Below are 18,718 nucleotides of genomic sequence, written 5' to 3' on the forward strand. Positions count from 1 at the left end.
ATCCAGTGGGATCGAAACGCGTAGATATGTGGTTGTTGGAATAAAATTTTGCTATTTGTACTCATATGACTGACCCGTGAGTGCTTTCATCTGGTGGAGTATGAGGATTTTGGTGAGCACCCGGTAATTATTGCATAGAGTGGTGCGTGCCGATAAGTGGAGAGATATATATATATATATATATATATATATATATATATATATATATATATATATATATATATATAATACACAAAAGCCATGAATATCCTGTAAATTATATCCTTATAAACGGTGAGTTCTGATGTCATCAGTTATAAACGGTGAGTTCTGATGTCATTTCTGTCACATGACTCATTGAAATTTGTGTATTATAATAAATAAAGTACCCCCAGTTGTAAAATATGAGGATATTAGAAGTTACCTCGGAGTTCCATGACCTGTATAAAAACACTCGGCCTTCGGCCTCGTGTTTTTATATGGTCATGAAACTCCTCGGTAACTTATAATATCCCTATATTTTACAAAAGGGGGTACTTTATTCACTATATAATACACAAAAGCCATGAATATCCTGTAAATTATATCCTTATAAGCATCTGGTGATGTCATCAGTTATAGATGGCGCTTAGTGATGTCATTTTTGTCACATGACTCACAAAAACGTATGTATTATAATAAATAAAGTACCCCTTGTTGGAAAATATAAGGATATTAGAAGTAACCTTGGAATTCCATGACCTGTATAAAAGCACTCGGCCTTCAGCCTTGTGCTTTATGTTGTTGTGGAACTCCTCTGTGACTTATGTCCTTATATTTTACAATAAGGGGTACTTTATTCACTATATATATATATATATATATGTTTGTATGTATGTATGTATGTATGTATATATATATATATATATATATATATATATACACAAGACAAAACGATCCATAGGACTTGCTCTATCCATGCGACTAGAGTAAAACTATGTAAGCTTGGCATGTGCACAACCATTTATTTCCTTTGCTTTCCTATCTAGGAGCCTGCTGCTCTCACACAGGCAAAGCTACGCCCACAAAGCTGTGTAGCTCCACAATGTGCCAGGGATAGAGACTTTGGCACGCCACTGTGTAGCTTTGCCCTTAGCCCAGTCGCTGCTCCTCTGGCTGCCTGTCAGCAGGCTGGGGCTGGTGCGGAAGTACAGAGCTGGCCTCGCTCTATCTCTTCTTTCTGCTGGGGCCAATAGGGAGAGGCAGACACACACAGCCGAGCAGCACAGCGCCACAGAACATACTTTCATTTCTCCTGCCATTGACAGAATAAAAGAACTCCCAGGGAACAAGTCCCACACAGCCAAGGGGGAAAGGAACTGGATCACTTGGCTTCATTCTGGTGGATACAAAAAGGGGGGAGTAGAAGCATAAAGGCTGGAGGAGATTGCTGAAGCCCAGCACACAAAGCAAAGGCAACACGGAAAAGAAGAAGAAGGGGCTGTCGTGTCCTTTACTTGGATGGGATTTGGGAGCTGTAAGCAAAGGGTCGCGGTTGAGGGGGGAGCGGATTCCTCCCCTGTGATCCATTCTCCTCCTCCTCCCCCTGCCAGTAGGGAGAAGAGAGCCTTGGATAGAGTTATTCACCTCTCCGGGGAGAGACACTATGCCGGATCTATGGAAACATTTCTAGCGGATTAAAGCTGAATACAAACAACCGTCCCCCCCCCCCACTCCTCAATCTTGAGTTCCATTCCCCATTTGTTTTGATGTGGGAATTCCCAGCGAGTGAGACGCACTTTCAGCTGCACTTTGTCATTGGCTTTTCCCGAGGCGAGAGCTGTCAGTGGCCAGGAGTTTCCACGCCAGTACTTTGTATCCATTCTTGCCTATGAGAAAGGGGGGTGATTTTAGATTGCTGGGAATATGAAATGTATTCATTCTTTTGTCTTTGTGTCAGAGGATTAACATCTCTATAATATTTAGGACCTGATTCCTCTCTACACCCCAACCCCCTGCCCAGATTCCTGGGAACGCTTTCCTGCTCAGATTATCTGTCTGTTATTTTAATTGAAAAAACCCCTGTGTCCCCTCCGAGCCTGGCACATTCACTGTACAAACAGACATTGCTTCCCCCTGAGTCTGCCTGCTCTTCGCTTGGGGGGTGATGCCAATCGCCTCCAGCTCTGTGCAGCCCTCCCCGCCGGACTCCAGCCTCTTTACTCGGCTTCGCCCAGTTCAAGCAGACAGGCTACGGGACCCTAAGCAGCAGCAGCAGCCGGTGGGAGGCGGTGAGAGCGGGGGTGGCGGTGGAGGAGGAGGTGGGCTCTTGCCTTTCCCGGTTTGTCTGGATCCAAGGCAGGCTGAAGAAGGGGCCGAGAGCAGAGGAGCCGGACTGAGCAGAAGACTGCTGCCTGGGAGTGTTGCTGCCTTCTCCTCCTCTTCCCCCCAGCACCCTCTGCTGCAGGTCACCCCAGCTTTCAGCTCTCCTTCTTCCTTCTACCAGTCATTCTCCTCTCCCTCTACTTCTCCCTCACCTCCCACAGCTCCTTCTTTCCAACACTCTGCCTTCCTGGAGCCCCCAAGGACTAGATCCAGATCTACGTGTAGGTCTGTATTCATGATGAACCAACAACACCAGCAGCTCCATGGCATGCCAGGAGCAGCTCACTTTCCCCACCACCAGCTCCAGACACCACAACAACACCCTCCTCCCCTTCTTTTTCCTACTGCCCTTCACTGGCCAAACATGGACAGAAATGACAACCGCCCCCCTGAGGGAGCCAGGCAACCCCACAGCCCACATGCTTTAGGGGCCAGAAGGAGAGGAAACAGCCCAAACAACAGTTCTCACAACCAGCACCAACACATGAGATCTCCAGCAGGTAAGAGCCAATGAGGTCTTGGGGGAGGTGTCACTGACAAGATGCATGACATGAGAAGGACTGGAATACTTACTGCACATGCAATGTTTCCATAAAGGAGTTCTATGACAAGGGAAAGTTTGTTTTTCAGCACAGTGAAATGCATAGGTGGATTTTAATGCCCAAACCACTTCCCTGCTTTTAGAAATAAGTAGTGATTTATATATATAGAGAGAGAGAGAGAGAGAGAGAGAGAGAGAGAGAGAGAGAGAGATAGATAGATAGATATACATTCTGTATTCTCCTGATGAAGATCCCTGTGGGGGATAAAAACGTTGAGTCTCCAATAAAGTTTCACATTTGTTAAGCTTCAGAAGAGTCCCGTGAGTGTTGCTATTCCTGCAGATATATCATTACACGTTTGCTGGCACCCTTGCACCTTTGGGACTTGTGTATATATATATATATATATATATATATATATATATATATATATATATATATATATATATACAGGGCAGCCATCAGGGGGGGAGAGTTGTAGGGGGCCCCCGAGGGTAAGGGGGCCCAGCCACGCAACACTTATTTGATTAGCCGGGCCCCCATCTTTCTGAGAGCTGCTGACTTCGGGAAGGCATGGACATTTAAGGGGCCCTGGCCACCAATTTTCTCATAATGTGGGGGGGGGGGCCCTGGCCACTAATTTTGGCCACCAATTTTTTTGGGGGGTCCTAGCCACCAATATTTTTTAATGGGGGGGCCCTGGCCACAAATGTTTTTTTATGGGGGGCCCTGACCACCAATATCTTTTTATTATTTATTAACATGTGGGAACCCTAGCCACCAATTCTTTTTTTTTTTTTTACTGTATGGTGGGGGGCGGACCTGTGGGGTGGGGAGGGCAGACCTGTAGGTGGGGCTTGCGGTGGTTGCAGCCCAGGGGGCCTAGGAAATTTTGTCGTATGGGGCCCTGTGATTTCTGATGGCAGTCCTGTATATATATATATATATATATATATATATATATATATAGATATAGATATATATATATTGGAAGGGATACCGGCACTCTCGATACATCCAATCACTTGTGCCCGGGTGCAGTCCACATTATAAGCAGATAGAAGTCCTTTGAAGAGGCCGCACTTGCAGGTCCTATGGTGCAATAAAGTTTCTTTTTAATTGTATCTTATTGTTACACAATTTCTACTCACATTGTCTTGTTTGCAACATCATTACTGTTACTGTTACATGTGAGTTAAGCTCTGGAATGAGAATATATATATATATATTTATTTATATCAGTCAGCTCAGACTCATCAGTCAGCTCAGACTCATGTATCGGTCAGCTCAGACAGTCTCATAACAGCCTGACTGAATCGGCTCACATTGAACACAAGGGAGGAGGGGGAGCTGTAGAAGGAAGAGGTGGACGGGGTCTGCATGGGACTGACATAAACAGCATATATGCAGTCCCCAGCGCGTTAGACCTCAAGTATAAATGTCTTTGTTTATTTATTTGTCTATTTTACCATACAAAACTATTTTTGGGTGAGAAGTGCCCCTTAAATAACAAAAATACAGTAGGTGAGCTCTAAAAGTACAATATGGACTGAAGCAGTTGATAACTACAGGACTTGTTTTGCCCCAGAGAGCAGTGCTTTGTGGCCTTCGTATACTGTATCTATGATGCCGCGTATATATATATATATATATATATATATATATATATATATATATATATATATATATATATATATATATATATATATATATATATATATATATAAAACAAACAAGGGAAAGTTGTGCTCACCACTAATTTTTAAAACCATTAGTCGGGGGTGCAATGAGGCTGTGACCATAAAATACATATAGGCAAATACAAGAGTCCTCTACACTCAACCCATTATCAATATATTTAAGACAGAGCCATTTTGTGCATACTGCTACTGAAAAATGCCTTAGCCTTTAAGCAAAACAGGGATTGTTTGTCCATATATTGCAATATATTTAAGCTGGCCAACTACGTCAAAGTCATCCTATATCTGGCCAGTCCTATGCTCAATTTTCATCTGATTCATTAAGAATTCTATTGCTTCATTATACATTATACAAAGGGACTAAGTTTTACCTGCAACTTACTAGCTGCTTTCAAAGTAAACCTCCATACTTGGCTGCCCTTTTATTAGACACCAGTGGGATCACCTGACTATAGCTGGGAAGGGTGGGAGCTACAACATAGAGCTGGTAACTGCTCCTGTATACTGTAGGGAAAGTTGTGCTCACCACTAATTTTTAAAACCATTAGGCAGTGACCACAAAATACATATAGACAAATACAAGAGGTCCTCTGCACTCAAACCAATATCAAATTATCTTAAATAAATTGATAATGGGTGGAGTGCAGAGGACCTCTTGTATTTGTCTATATATATATATATATATATATATATATATATATATATATATATATATATATATATATATATATATATATATATATATATATATATGTTGTATATATACAGCACATATGTTAAAGCATCATTCTACAGACCAGTTAACATTTATGTTATAAAAAAAAAATAGGCCTTAAATAATATGAATGTATTCAGAGACAATCTTATCAAATTATAATTTTTTGCATTTCTGACAGTAGACATTTGTAGTAAGTGTAAAATTGAGAAGTGTTAAAAAAAATGTAATACATTTTATTACTTGACCTTGTTTTTCCATACTTTAGGAAACATTTCAGTATATCAGTTTATTATGTATTCCTGTATGTGGTTTAAGTGCTTGATCTGTATTGTAAATGCATGCTACTAGTCACTTAAATACATATAATGATCTAAGGGAAATGGGCATGTTGGTTGACTGTTTCACAGATGTACAGATAGCAATGGCACAGAAGCATCCCACACTAAATGTAGGACATCATATTCACAGGGTCTATTTATTAAGCTATGTATAACAATTAACACCAAAAAAACAGTATAAAAAACTGTTTAAATAAATGGTGAATTTATCAAGGTGTGTGTTTTAATTTACACTAGCCGAAATCCGCATTTGACACCATTATATTACACCACTTTAGACCACACATAATACAGTTAAAGGCAAAAGGAAAAAGTTCAATTTTAAGTTTCATAAATCTCTCTGAACAAATTACATTAAAATGTAATGGATGAACGCTGTATTTTTCTTACAACAGGTATCATGAACAATTAAGTAGATGCAATTATAATTATCATGTATTATTTAATTTACTCCTCCTTGCTAAAGGGATTATTATTCAGTATTATACTGTTATGTGACCTGTGTGATCTCAGGGATGTTATCTCAATGTAGCGAGCTTTAAATCTTGTAACATGATACATAATCCAGTATTTTCCATTTGGCTAGAACAGTGGTCCTCAGGAAAAAAAAAATTATCCTTTGGCTGCAAATGTCTATTAACCAATCAACGTGCAATTGACTGCAAACAGATTATAAATGCAGTTTAAAACTTCCACCGGTTTATTCACAGTGAAAATTCTGTATGGGCAGTATCTTTACATTTAATATAAACTTCATCTCATGGAAATAGCAAACTTTTACTACAATCATTTAAATTCTATACCATTTCTGCAACAATTAAGTTATTCTTCACTCTCTACGTGCAGCTTTGTGTCTGAGTGTTATTTTGAAAGATTTGAATACCGAATCCAGGATTTGGTTCGCGATTCGGCCAGGATTCGGCCTGTACAGTAGGATTCTGAATCCTTCTGCCCGGCCGAACCGAATCCGAATCCTAATTTGCATAATTAGGGTCGGGGAGGTAAATCGTGTGACTTTTTGTCACAAAACAAGGAAGTAAATTTTTTTTGCCTTCCCACCCCTAATTTGCATATGCAAATTAGGATTCGGATCCGGTTCTGTATTCGGCCAAATCTTTCACGAAGGATTCGGGGGTTCGGCCGAATCCAAAATAGTGGATTCGGTGCATACCTATTGAATACATTGTCTAGGCAAAGGGAGCACACTCCAATATATTTGGCCTAGCTGTCAATCAAAATCTTACTCCTGACGCCTGCATGAAAAAGACATGTTGCTGAGAGAGGGACCAGTGCACACTTTGTAATTGCTCCTATATAAAAGTTCCTTATTTACAGGAGTTGAAGCTTGTATAACATTTTCATTTTCGCAATAGTTCCACCTTAAAATAGTACACTTGTTTAAAATGGCGTGTTGAAAGCATGCACTGGCCACACTGGATTAAAAGTCTTCTTTGATCTCCTGTGAGAACTGCTGTTCTAGAGTTCCCTTATGAAAACTCTCTGAAAATAATGAAGAATTCAGTATGGATTGAAGTAAAGCAGTTTCTTATAGCAGTAAATGTGTGTAAGGATTGTCATACAAGGGTGTTTAATAACCAATATTTAATATATATTTAATAAGCCAATATCTTTGCTGATTGGCTGCCAGATCCGTAGACTCATTGGCTGCTAGCTGCACAATCACTACACCCCAGCTAGGTTTTTAAATTATTATTATTATCAAAACCCGAAAAGTTCACACTATTTTCTGAAAACTATTCCGACCAAATCCGCACTGACTTTTCCCGCCTACTTATCAATACATTTTTCGGAAAAATTTCTTGGTTGGCAAAAAAACTCAATAAAATCATGAAAAAATCTAAATTGTACGAATTTTTCAGATTTTTTGCACAAAACTGCGACTTTTTTCAGATTTGACAGCCAAAAACCACAAAATCTTCGCATTATTGTATGACACCCAACGCAGGTCAGGATATCAACGTGACATCTGCCATTGACTTCTACATGAACTCAGCAAGTTTGAGTTGGAGTACTTTTTTATTCGAAATTTTAACACCATCGGAGTTTAATACATTTTGAAAAAAATCAAGTTTTATTTCCTACAAAATAATTGTTTTTTCCCCTTTAAAAATCCAACCAGAAAAAAATCAGACTTTGATAAACAATCCCCTAAGTGTAAAGCTACTAAAACAATAAGTAATACACATCTTCTGCAAAGATGATTCATTGCCATATTTTTATTACCAACTACGAATACAGCAAATTCCATATTTGGTTGAGATTTGGCCAAATCAAAGCCTTGTAAAGCCATTGCAGGCATAAATTAAGGTTCGGGTTTGAATTTGGTTTGGAATTCAACTGAACTTTTGTGGATAATTCAGTATTCAGCTAAATTGTACAATTCAGGATTGCTTTAAGGCCTTTGCACATGTTACAGCTGTATTTTCTTTACGTTGATGTTGGAGAAGGGTGGATTGCTCTTCCTTGTACCTTGATATTTGCCTGAAATCTATTTCAATGGAGAGTGATGGTGTTATAATTTTTTTATATGCACTCCAATGCAACTGTTTGTGTCTGTTTGATAAATTCCAGGATTTAGGCCTGATGGATTGTATGTAATTTATTACTGCATATTTGATTTTCTTTAATTGATTTTAATGTTTAGCTTCTGCGTTTAATCAATACCCAAATCAGTCCTTACATCTCCTATTCATGCCAGAATGATTTCAAATAGAGACCCAGTCTATAATAATATAAATTAATACATTAATAGATTATTAAGAATGGAAAAAAAAAACAAAGGAAATGTAAACACAATACCAGGTAGGGTATTTTTTAAAGCTTGTAATTAGTTGTTAGAGCATGAATAGGAGTTTATTTCAGTGATATTAGCCGTCTCTATTCTAGATTAAACATCAGAGTAGACAGAGAACTATGGAGGGATAGTATTTATGTGTATAGTGAATGGACCATGTAAGTTTTAGCATTTTATTATATAATCTAAGAAAGTAAGATATGTTGTAGGGGTGTATTCATGTTTCTTTTAAAGAAGAGCAAACTCCCACCAATTTTTATTAGTAGCCTATGCAGAGGACCCCTGCTACCTCATGAATCACATCACCACTTTGGCAAATGCAATGCAGAATTTTGACTTTTGTGCTTAATTACATTGTGCTTTATGTACTTGATATGCTTGATTAAGTGCTCTCTTACTGTATAATGTCACTGTGCTATGAGTATCAGTACCACCTGCCTCTCACTATATATGATGTGCTTGGAAAGCCACTATTTACTTATTTTCATAATATATAATGCGCTTGAAGTACCAGTACTCATTGCTTCTCAAAGTATTAATATACTTGAGAGCGTACCCTCATTGTAGTTAGTAAGTATAACATACACATTTTGCCTTGATAATGTAGTGATTCTTCATTGCCTTGCAAAGGTGACTGAACTTTAGTGCTAGTCTATGGTGCTAGCATAATCATACAAAGAATATGCAAACAGTTTAATCTAACTATATGGATTGATAGGCATAGCAAACAAAAATATTTAATGCAGATGCTAGCATTATATCAACATATGTAGCATTGTTACTTTTATAACATGTGAAGACAGCTCCAGTTTTGTTTATAGAACAAGAAGAGAAATCGTTGAACTTGTTAGCACGGCGGGTAGCAAATAAAATACTGGCTGTCAGAGAGTTTTCTCTATTGTACCTATTATTTAATTTCTTTTAGCTTGTTGAGAATATTGTTTATCTCGTGAAAAGAAATGGTTTGTCCCCAAGCATTTGAGGGTTTGATAGTGCTGATTCTTGGTTAAATGTTTTAGGAATGTAGTACCTTGTTCTTTAGTTATTTTAATATTATCTTCTAAATATAACTGTTGATTTTAGTCAGTGCCTTACACACACAGTATTTCAAGTGGGTTTTTGCCCCATGCTGAGAACCTGAGTATTTGGGTATGTTATACTCACGCAGTCTCCCTTATATTGGGCCACCTAAAGTGGTCCTGGTGGTTCTTTACTTAACCCAGGCAGCTATGTCCTTTTCCTGGGTCCACACTTTTTCAAGGTTTGCCCACTAGGTGGCAGCATTTAAAAGTATAAAGGGGTATAGCCCCGTGTGCTCAAGGTCTTTCCTGGGACTGCACCTCTCTGAGAGGTTGTTACAGGCCCAGGGTTACAGTGTTCAAGACTTAGAAAGGTTGTTTAGTGGTAGTAAGTTGTATCATAGTTGCTCTAGGAGCAGAAGGCAGGCTCAGGGAAGCTAGAAGCAGCTTACTCTCCAACGAGGAGAAATAGTGGGGTTAGGACCCCATGGTATGTGAACCACTAGCTCAGTGGGTGAGTTGAGCACCAGGTAGGGTGCCAAGACACAAGACCCCAGGCTGAGGATCTCTATGAGCAGCACTTTTAATCTCAGAGGAGGAAAAATTGCTCAGGAGTATGGTAATGTTCTGCATTTTATTTACCCCTGAGAGGGTTGGTGATTTCTGCATTTGACTTTGCTGTGCCTGACGCGACTGTGAATATTTCTACTGACTTGTTTCTGTTAATAAACCAGTTATTTTGTTGCAATAAAACCATTCTATGACTATTCAGTCAACACAAGGTACCAGGAGTTGCTGGGAGTTACTCAGGTACAAGTGGGTCATTGGCACAATATAAGCATCAGTAGTCCTTTTTACGCACTATAATTCACACAGCTAAAGTGCATTCAAGGGTTTGCTACACTAATGTTTGATGCCTGGAGCACTGGTAGATAAAGTGAATTGAACAAGGGCAAAAAGAGTTTTTACATGAACTGAACCCGGAGTACCCTATTTCAAATGTTACGTTCAGACCCTCACTCTAATCCAGTTTTTTTTTTCGTAAATCCGGGTGCAGGGTCAAACGTGTTGCATACAAATTTGTTGAAAAGACCCACACTCCAATTTGTGATCAATCAAAATGCTGTTATTGCGTACATACCTGTATATCTGACGTTTCGGCCCATTAGGGCCTTTTTCAAGAATAACCTGTGTACAATGATTCTACCCACACATCGGGGGTGTGGTATAAATGCACAAAATCATTGTACACAGGTTATCCTTGAAAAAGGACCTAATGTGGGCCGAAACGTTGATTAAGGGGCCGATTCACTAAACTCGAGTGAAGGATTCGAATGAAAAATACTTCGAATTTCGAAGTATTTTTTTGGTACTTCGACCATCGAATTGGTTAAATTCGTTCGAATTCGAACGAAATCGAACGAATCGAACGAAAAATCGTTCGACTATTCGACCATTCGATAGTCGAAGTACTTGCCCTTTAAAAAAAACTTCGACCCCCTACTTCGGCAGGTAAAACCTACCGAAGTCAATGTTAGCCTATGGGGAAGGTCCCCATAGGTTTGCTAATCTTTTTTTGATCGAAGGATTTTCCTTCGATCGTTGAATTAAAATCGTTCGAATTGTTCGATTCGAACGATTTAATCGTTCGATCGAACGAAAAATCCTTCGATCGATCGATCGCAGGATTAGCGCTAAATCCTTCGACTTCGATATTCGAGGGTCTTTTCAACAAATATATATATATATATATACTTACTCTGTTTGGTCCGCACACTCTCTCCTTTTCCTAATTAAACATTAATTAGCGGGTGCTGTGCACAAATTGGAAAATTTAAAAAATACTGGTATTGCACGCACTCCAGAAAAATCGCTGTTTATTAATCAAAAAGCAGCATTATAGCACATCAACATTTCGGTTCATGGTCTAGAACCTTTCTCAAGATGTATAACCATGTATATATATATATAGATTTTCCAAGGGAGAATGAGTGCACACTGGGAGCATTTAAATATGTTATTTTAAAACCATAATTTTATTTAAGTTAATTAAAAACAGGCCGACGTTTCGGTCCACATCTAGGAACTTTTTCAAGACCTAGATGTGGACCGAAACGTCGGCCTGTTTTTAATTAACTTAAATAAAATTATGGTTTTAAAATAACCTATTTAAATGCTCCCAGTGTGCACTCATTCTCCCTTGGAAAATCTATTGAAAACTTTTTTTGAGTAGCACTTGGGTATTTTGCTTTACTCAGTGGTGTGCGGAAACCACAAGTATTCTTTTCTATATAAATATATATATATATACAGTATATCTATCTATATATATATATATATATATATATATATATCTATATATATATATATAGTATAAGGAAAAAAGTACCGTACACTGTATATAAAGAAGTAATTTCACAATCCAATAAAAGGGATAAGGCATGTTTTTTAACCTATAGCTCTGCCTCTCCCTTAGGGGCAAATTCACTAAGATTCGTAGTTGCGCTAGGCATAAATTCGCCGCACTTCGCCACACTTCGCCAGGCGTAGTTTCGCCAGCGCTTCGCAAATTCACTAAAATCCGAAGTTGCGCTCAGGGGTAGCGTAAGGTTGCGAAGTTGCGCTAGCGTTGATTTGCTAAGTAAAGCGAAGTTACGCTATCGAAGGCTAATTTGCATGCGGCGCCAAATTCAAATTTCAATGGAGGAATACATATCAGCACTACAAATGGCTAGAAAAGCTTCAAAACATCAAATAAAATTTTTATTTTGCCCTACACATGTGCCCACTGTCTAGGTAAGTTGCCATGAGTCAGGAAATGTAGGGGGGAAGCCCCTAAAATTTTTTCGATCTTTTTCAGCCTATCACCCATAATGTAGAAAATACGCCAGCGTTTTTTGGGACTTAGAAAAAATTTTTACTTTTTTTCAAGCAATCCCTATCTACTCTATTGCGCTACGCCTGGTCTGAGGTGGCGAAGGAAGTCTAGCGTAAAAGGTAGCGTTCAGTACACTGCGCGCGTTAGTGAATTTGCGTAGTTACGTCGCTAGCAAAACTTCGCCAGGCATAAGGGTGCGAAGTAACACTAGCGAAACTACGCCAGCGTTCGTTAGTGAATTTGCGCAGTAACGAAAATGCCAAAGCTAGCGAAGTAACGCTAGCGTTCGGCGCTTCGGCGCTTAGTGAATTTGCCCCTTAATGTCATGTAGTAAATGAGGATTTGTATCATAGGTATTGTGTGTTTAACTGGTGGTTCACCTTTAAGTTAAGTTTTAGTATGTTATAGAATGGCATATTCCTACACACATTTCAATTGGTTTTCAATTTATTTTTATATAATTTTTTAATTCCTCTTGTGCCTTTTTGCAGCTTTCGCAGCTTTTTTTTTTTTGCCTTTTTGCAGCTTTCAAATGGGGGTCACAGACCCCAGCTGTCAAAAACCATTGCTACGATTTTATTGTTTATTTTATGAAAAATGAAGGCCAATTGCAACTGGCATCACTTCTGGCCTTTGTTGTTCCTTTCAGATGATTTGGCCTGTGTTTCCTGCTCTGTTGCCCACCCCTAGTCCGGCAAGAGTACTTGCACCTGTTCAGTCATGCGCGTGCTCGATTACACATGGAAGTGTTCCTGTTTGCACATGTGCGCTCTCAATTGCACGTGGACATGTGCTAGGGGGTGGGGAGGGGGCAACTAATGCACCTGCCCAGCATGGCTTGACCCTGTAAATTACCTATTTTTCTTATTCCTATTTCTGTTGCCATTTAACAACTATTAAAATAAGTATTCTCTGAATATAAGTTATTTTACAGAAAAGAATGAAGCATGAAATAACCTTTTATTAGGAATTGATTCATGAAAGAGCTGAACATATACCTGAGTCATTGCAAGCAACATTCCTGAGTGTGGATGTCAGGATGGGGATCTGGATGAGGTTCTGTTGACATGAGGCATTCTGTGACATTGTTGGCCTACTGTTATAATTTATGAGCCAATGTTGGCAGACATTCAGGTGTCACTAATGCTATAAAGTAATGCCACATACTGTATGTTTATATAGCATTTTAGCAGGAATTTGGGCTGCATGTTTTTATTTTAGCATTGAGTAGGCAGTGTTTACTATGTTGACCAGGATTGCCATTGATTATGACCTTCTGAAAATAAATCATTTATATTATATTAATATATTAATATTAATAGACTTTTAAATTAATATTTAAAAGTCAAACTTAAAGTAATACATTGTTCAATAAAAATTGTTTACTCTTGCTGAAAATGTCAAATCTTGAAAAAAGTTTACCTATGAAAAAGTTAATTTAATTGTTTGGGATTTCATGGAGGAATCCTTTTCCTTGTTCTTGTGACTATTTTGTATCAGATGTCACACCTCTCTCCTACAGACAGGGCTGTATTTAGGTCTGGTGCCCAGCAAATGGAATAACCCATGTGTGTGAAGTCACTTTTTTTTTCAATTATTTATGCACCTGAGGGACCCCCCTCCCAAAAGCTAATGCTCTAGGCACAGGCACTCAGGTACCTATATATGAATACAGCCCTGCCTGCTGGTTAAAACCAGAAAGCTGATCCTCTTGCTTAGAGGCCACTGTAACTCTTTACTTAGCAGAGCAGCAACCTGGGACCATCTGAAATGAGTAGGAATTTCAAGCAAAAGTGTTCATTTTGGACTGGCTGACACCTTCTGGTTGTAACTTGAGTCAGAAGGCACCTTTCAATCATAAAATTGATATAGAAAAATGTGCAGGTAAATAGGATCATTTTAAGAAAATAAAACTAAATTTTTAATATATTATTTCCCTTTTCACTATTGTAATTCAGCAGTACCTTGTACTTGAAGGTAATTAAGCTGCATAAAGCCATATTAGTTTCACAACAGTCCTTTTTTAATATTGACATGTTTATTAGTAGGTTATCCAAATTACTGTGGCATGGCACATCTGTTGTAAATAGGAGATATTTGAGGGCTCATTTACCATCAAGGAGGCTGGGTGCAAAGTGCGAAGAACAGACAGTCCTGTTTTCAAACTTTGAACCCTGTCCCACCACTAACTCCTTTGAGCACAGGTCCTCACACTCACCTGTACTTATCTCACATATCTCTGATGATGATAACTTTACTGTAACTTTAATAAGAATTACATCAATTGCACTGTTAATTAGTAATAACAGGTCATTACTCCTTCCCTTTGCGTTGCTTAGAAGTAATAATAATGCCTGAATGTATGACCTTACTAAAATATACAAACAAACAATAAAATCAGATGCATTATTTAAAAATTCTCTTAGGGGCAGATTTATCAAGGGTCGAAGTGACATTTCGAATTTAAAAAATAAAATTTTCGAGTTTAGTAATTCGACTAGGGAATAGTTAAAATTCAATTAGAGTTTTTAAAAAAATTCTAATTCTAATTTTGAAATTTATCATGTACTGGTCGAATTCAAATTCGACTATTCGCCACCTTAAATCTGTCGAATTGCTGTTTTAGCCTATGGGGGATGTATTGGAATCAATTTGGAGTTGTTTGGAGACATCCTGAAAATCGAATGTTGTTTGGAGACATGCTGAAACTTGAATTCGATTCTAGTTTGCAGGTCGTTCCCATTCATCTGAATTTGAAAAATTAGATTTTTTTTTTATTTAAAGAAAAAAAATTTGATTGCTCTTTTTTTTCGAATTTCGAGTTCATGGGAGTTTTAACAAACTCAGTGGGCCGGGGCACACAGAACACAAAATAATGAACAATCAGTAATAATATCAAAACAGTAAGGGATCCGCACCCATAGGTCTCGTGAAGAAAACAAAGTTTTACTCTCAACGTTTCGGCTCTTAGACGTGAGCTGTCATCAGGAGGTGTTGATGACGGCTCACGTCTAAGAGCCGAAACGTTGAGAGTAAAACTTCGTAAAGACCCTCTTTTGTGGAGAGCTGGTGTGGTTGACTATAATTATTAACCAAAATAATACAAAATTCTATTATGCAATCAAAAGTGAATGTTTACTACATTCACAGCCACACACAACGTTTATATTATCACATGTCACAAAATTGACATGTACCGTAAGTGTTTGGAGGTCTTTATCAGAAATTATGCAATGTGCAATGGGCACTCGACTGTTTGTCTATTTTTCTTTACCCTGATACATGCCTTTTATATAATTGCTTAATCTTTGTGTTATAGTGTTGTTCTAGATATTGGTTTGTATATATAATATATTGTTTTAAGATGTATTTGTTTGAGAAGGTGGTAAATGTTGGAAATGTTTCCTTCATAATGCAGCTGAAATAACACTGCTCTGGTGTTTTGTCATTTCTTGCCTATACTTGTCATTTGTATCTGTGAAAATAAAACTAAATATAATGTGCAAAAAACTGGATCTGTTCATGCTAAATTAAAATGTGTAGAGTATGCCTAGAAGATTGGGCTTTATCATCTGTCAGCAAGTTAAAACACAAGCTTGCTAAAGCAAGCATTTTATATAATAAAATATGAACCAAAAGCTGGGCTCCACCTCTAACTTCTGTGCAGGGGGTATATTCCTTAACCAGATGAAGGACAGATTGGCATATACATTCTGCACAGGGCAGTAACCAGAGGTGGGCAGAAGAGGCACATGCCTAGGGCACAACAGTAAGGGGGATCTGGGCACGCACATCTACTGCCTGCTCTCCCCTAGTTCAGGAACTGGAGGGTCTCAATTGCTGGCAGAATAAACTATCCGTGCACTTTCTGGGCACACACATGGCGGAGGATGGGTTGCTTGGGGCATCCATCTAACTTGGCCGGCCCTGTATGTGCAGTTGCAATAAATGTTTAGATAAAAGATTGTCCTCCACAAGGTTTGGGAGGCTGTAAAATGATTTTGCTGTGTGGCCCAATAACATTTAGCTATTATAAGAAAGAAAGAACTGCGCCCCTTGTCCAGCCTTATATACACCACAAGTAATCCGTTAATGTTTTGGGGGTCAGTGTTGCTCATTTTATAATGTGCAAATTAGGACAGAGATTTGATTCAGTGCTTTGCCTTATATTGGGTGGGGGTGGGATATGTAGCATAGTCATAAGAATGGATCTGGTCCATCTCTACTATAAGTCAAAGTTAAGAACATTACTATATATTCTGCTCTATTCACAGGAGCAAAGATAAAAATTATTTGCGTTTTCTACCTAAAGAAGCAAAACTATGCTGCCTATCAAGGGACATTAACCTTTTTTGGATCAGATTGAGATTAATTCTGTAAATCAGCCTTGGACACACAAGATTCATATTAGAATTGTGTAACTCATCCTAATAAATATTGTCTGTTATAATAAAAAATGTCACTGTGACCCTCCCTAAAAAGAATGACAGCACATTGTCTAGACACAAAGGTTAAGAGTCCTTGAAAACAAATTTAACCTCATACTATACCGAGATCCATTAAATGTATATGAGCAGAATCAAAGTATCCAAGATTTCTGCAGATTATTAGAGCATAACAAGCTCCAGTACTTGAGTATATTGCCTTTTCTAGCTGCCAACTTTACTTCAATAGTATATTTTGGATTTTTCTTGTGTTACTGTGTAAAGTGTTTCTATTTTTTTCTAATTTTTAACTTTCTGACTGTTCTAACGTTTTCTGTTTAACCTTTCAGAATGTCCCCTACAGTCAATTTGTGTGTGTAAATGAATATGTAAAGGTAAAGAGCTTATCTGAAATGCTGGGATCCTTTATCAAAATGCTGCTGGTATTTCCTATAACTGCCAGTCATAACTTGCATATTAACAGCCTGTTATTTTAGTTCAGTGCAGGTAATACCCCTTTAAAAACAGAACAGACAGGCTTGCATAAATATATTTCAAAAAAAGCATGTTTGGCTCCCCATAGAGACTAAATATGCAGACATGTTATTCTTCTGAATTATCCAGCACAAACAAATACCACAGTGGATAGAAGAGACCAATTAGTTAATATTTTCTACTAGCTATAGGGCTGAATATTGAAAACTAAAGTTAAGAAAATGCAGGCACACAAAGTGGAACAGAACCCTTGTGAAAAGAACATTTTTTCTCTAAAATAATGCTTGAAAACTCTCTTTGAAAATAAATTTCTCCTAATAGTCCTTAGTGAGCAATGAAAGTGCCCTTGAAAATATGCCTGGTTTATTGGCTTTTATTTTTGTATGTCCATTAACATTGTTTTGAGATGGTTGACTAAATATTATACTGCACAGCCTTTTAAGTTGCCTTTCAATTCGACAGTATAACTTACATAATATATATGGCTGTTTTCTGCTTCAGTCGTGGTTTTTTTTGTTAGTATTTGTGCCAGTATGTTGTGATTATACAGAATAATTTTTGTCCTCTATAATATAGGCTACTTAAAATGTTTTAGTTACCCTATAGATTTGTCTAGTGTAAATATTAATTCCTAAATATGTATTTTTTTAGTCCAGAGTTTTTCATGGGGTGGTGGGGGTTGCCAAATTGCTAAGCACCCCCAGTAAAAATAATTGCCAATCTTAACCTGGGGTACTATTCCTTGAAACACTGTACCACCATCTTTTCCAATATCTTAGAGTTCCCATGCACCATCCTGGACTGTGATTTTCCTTTAATTACATAAACTTATTACTGACCCAACTTACATTTTTAGCCTTTCTCACTGCTAGGGTGGTCATTGGTGGCCATAGCAGTCCTATTATATTTATACTTTCAAGACAATAGTGTGTCCTACCAGTCTATCAGAGACAGCTGCCTAGGTTTTATCATAGCCTCCAATAAAAAAATACCTTATAAATACCATACATCAGAATGGGTATTTCCCTGTGCTAAGCACAATTCTGCAGGAAATTTTGTAGGTATATAGGTACATTATAAAGTATGTAATATATGGTTATGATATATAAAGAATATGCAACTTTTGACACTCCAGATTATGCAGAATTTAAAATCCCAGCACCCTACCGGGCAAGCTTAGTATATAAAAGGGCAGGAATATAGTGGCAGAGAGTTGGGTAGCATCACTGTGGCATGTAAGATTCTGTGTGGAATAGACATGGTCAGGCAATTCATCCTTTAGTGTATATAAGGCTGGACAGGGGTGCAGTTCTTTCTCTTGGATCCCCCTACTGAAGAATGGTATATTCATATATGCTAGAAAAGAGGGCAGCAGGGTAGCTCGGGAATTAGCATTGCTTCTGTAGAGCTTACATGGGGTTCCTCCAAGTATTGCAGTTTTCTTCC

The 18,718-nt window shown here is 38.1% G+C and overlaps 1 protein-coding gene across 7 annotated transcripts in view; it reads left to right on the top strand.

Moving 5' to 3' along the window:
* Positions 1–1,154: 1,154 nt before the first annotated feature.
* The window catches only part of rnf38.S (ring finger protein 38 S homeolog), a 149,131-nt gene continuing 131,567 nt past the window's right edge, over positions 1,155–18,718 (top strand). For 2 of the 7 annotated variants that reach the window (XM_041579991.1, XM_041579993.1), the window contains exon 1: positions 2,286–2,843. In XM_041579991.1, coding sequence (XP_041435925.1) covers positions 2,579–2,843 — 265 coding nt within the window. In that variant the 5' untranslated portion in view covers positions 2,286–2,578. Of the gene's footprint in view, positions 2,844–18,718 lie in introns of all 7 variants that reach the window. The other 5 variants (XM_018239931.2, XM_041579994.1, XM_041579992.1 and 2 more) reach the window with 4 other exon arrangements.

The sequence above is a fragment of the Xenopus laevis genome, chromosome 1S (assembly GCF_017654675.1).
Source record: "Xenopus laevis strain J_2021 chromosome 1S, Xenopus_laevis_v10.1, whole genome shotgun sequence".
Lineage (NCBI taxonomy): Eukaryota > Metazoa > Chordata > Amphibia > Anura > Pipidae > Xenopus > Xenopus laevis.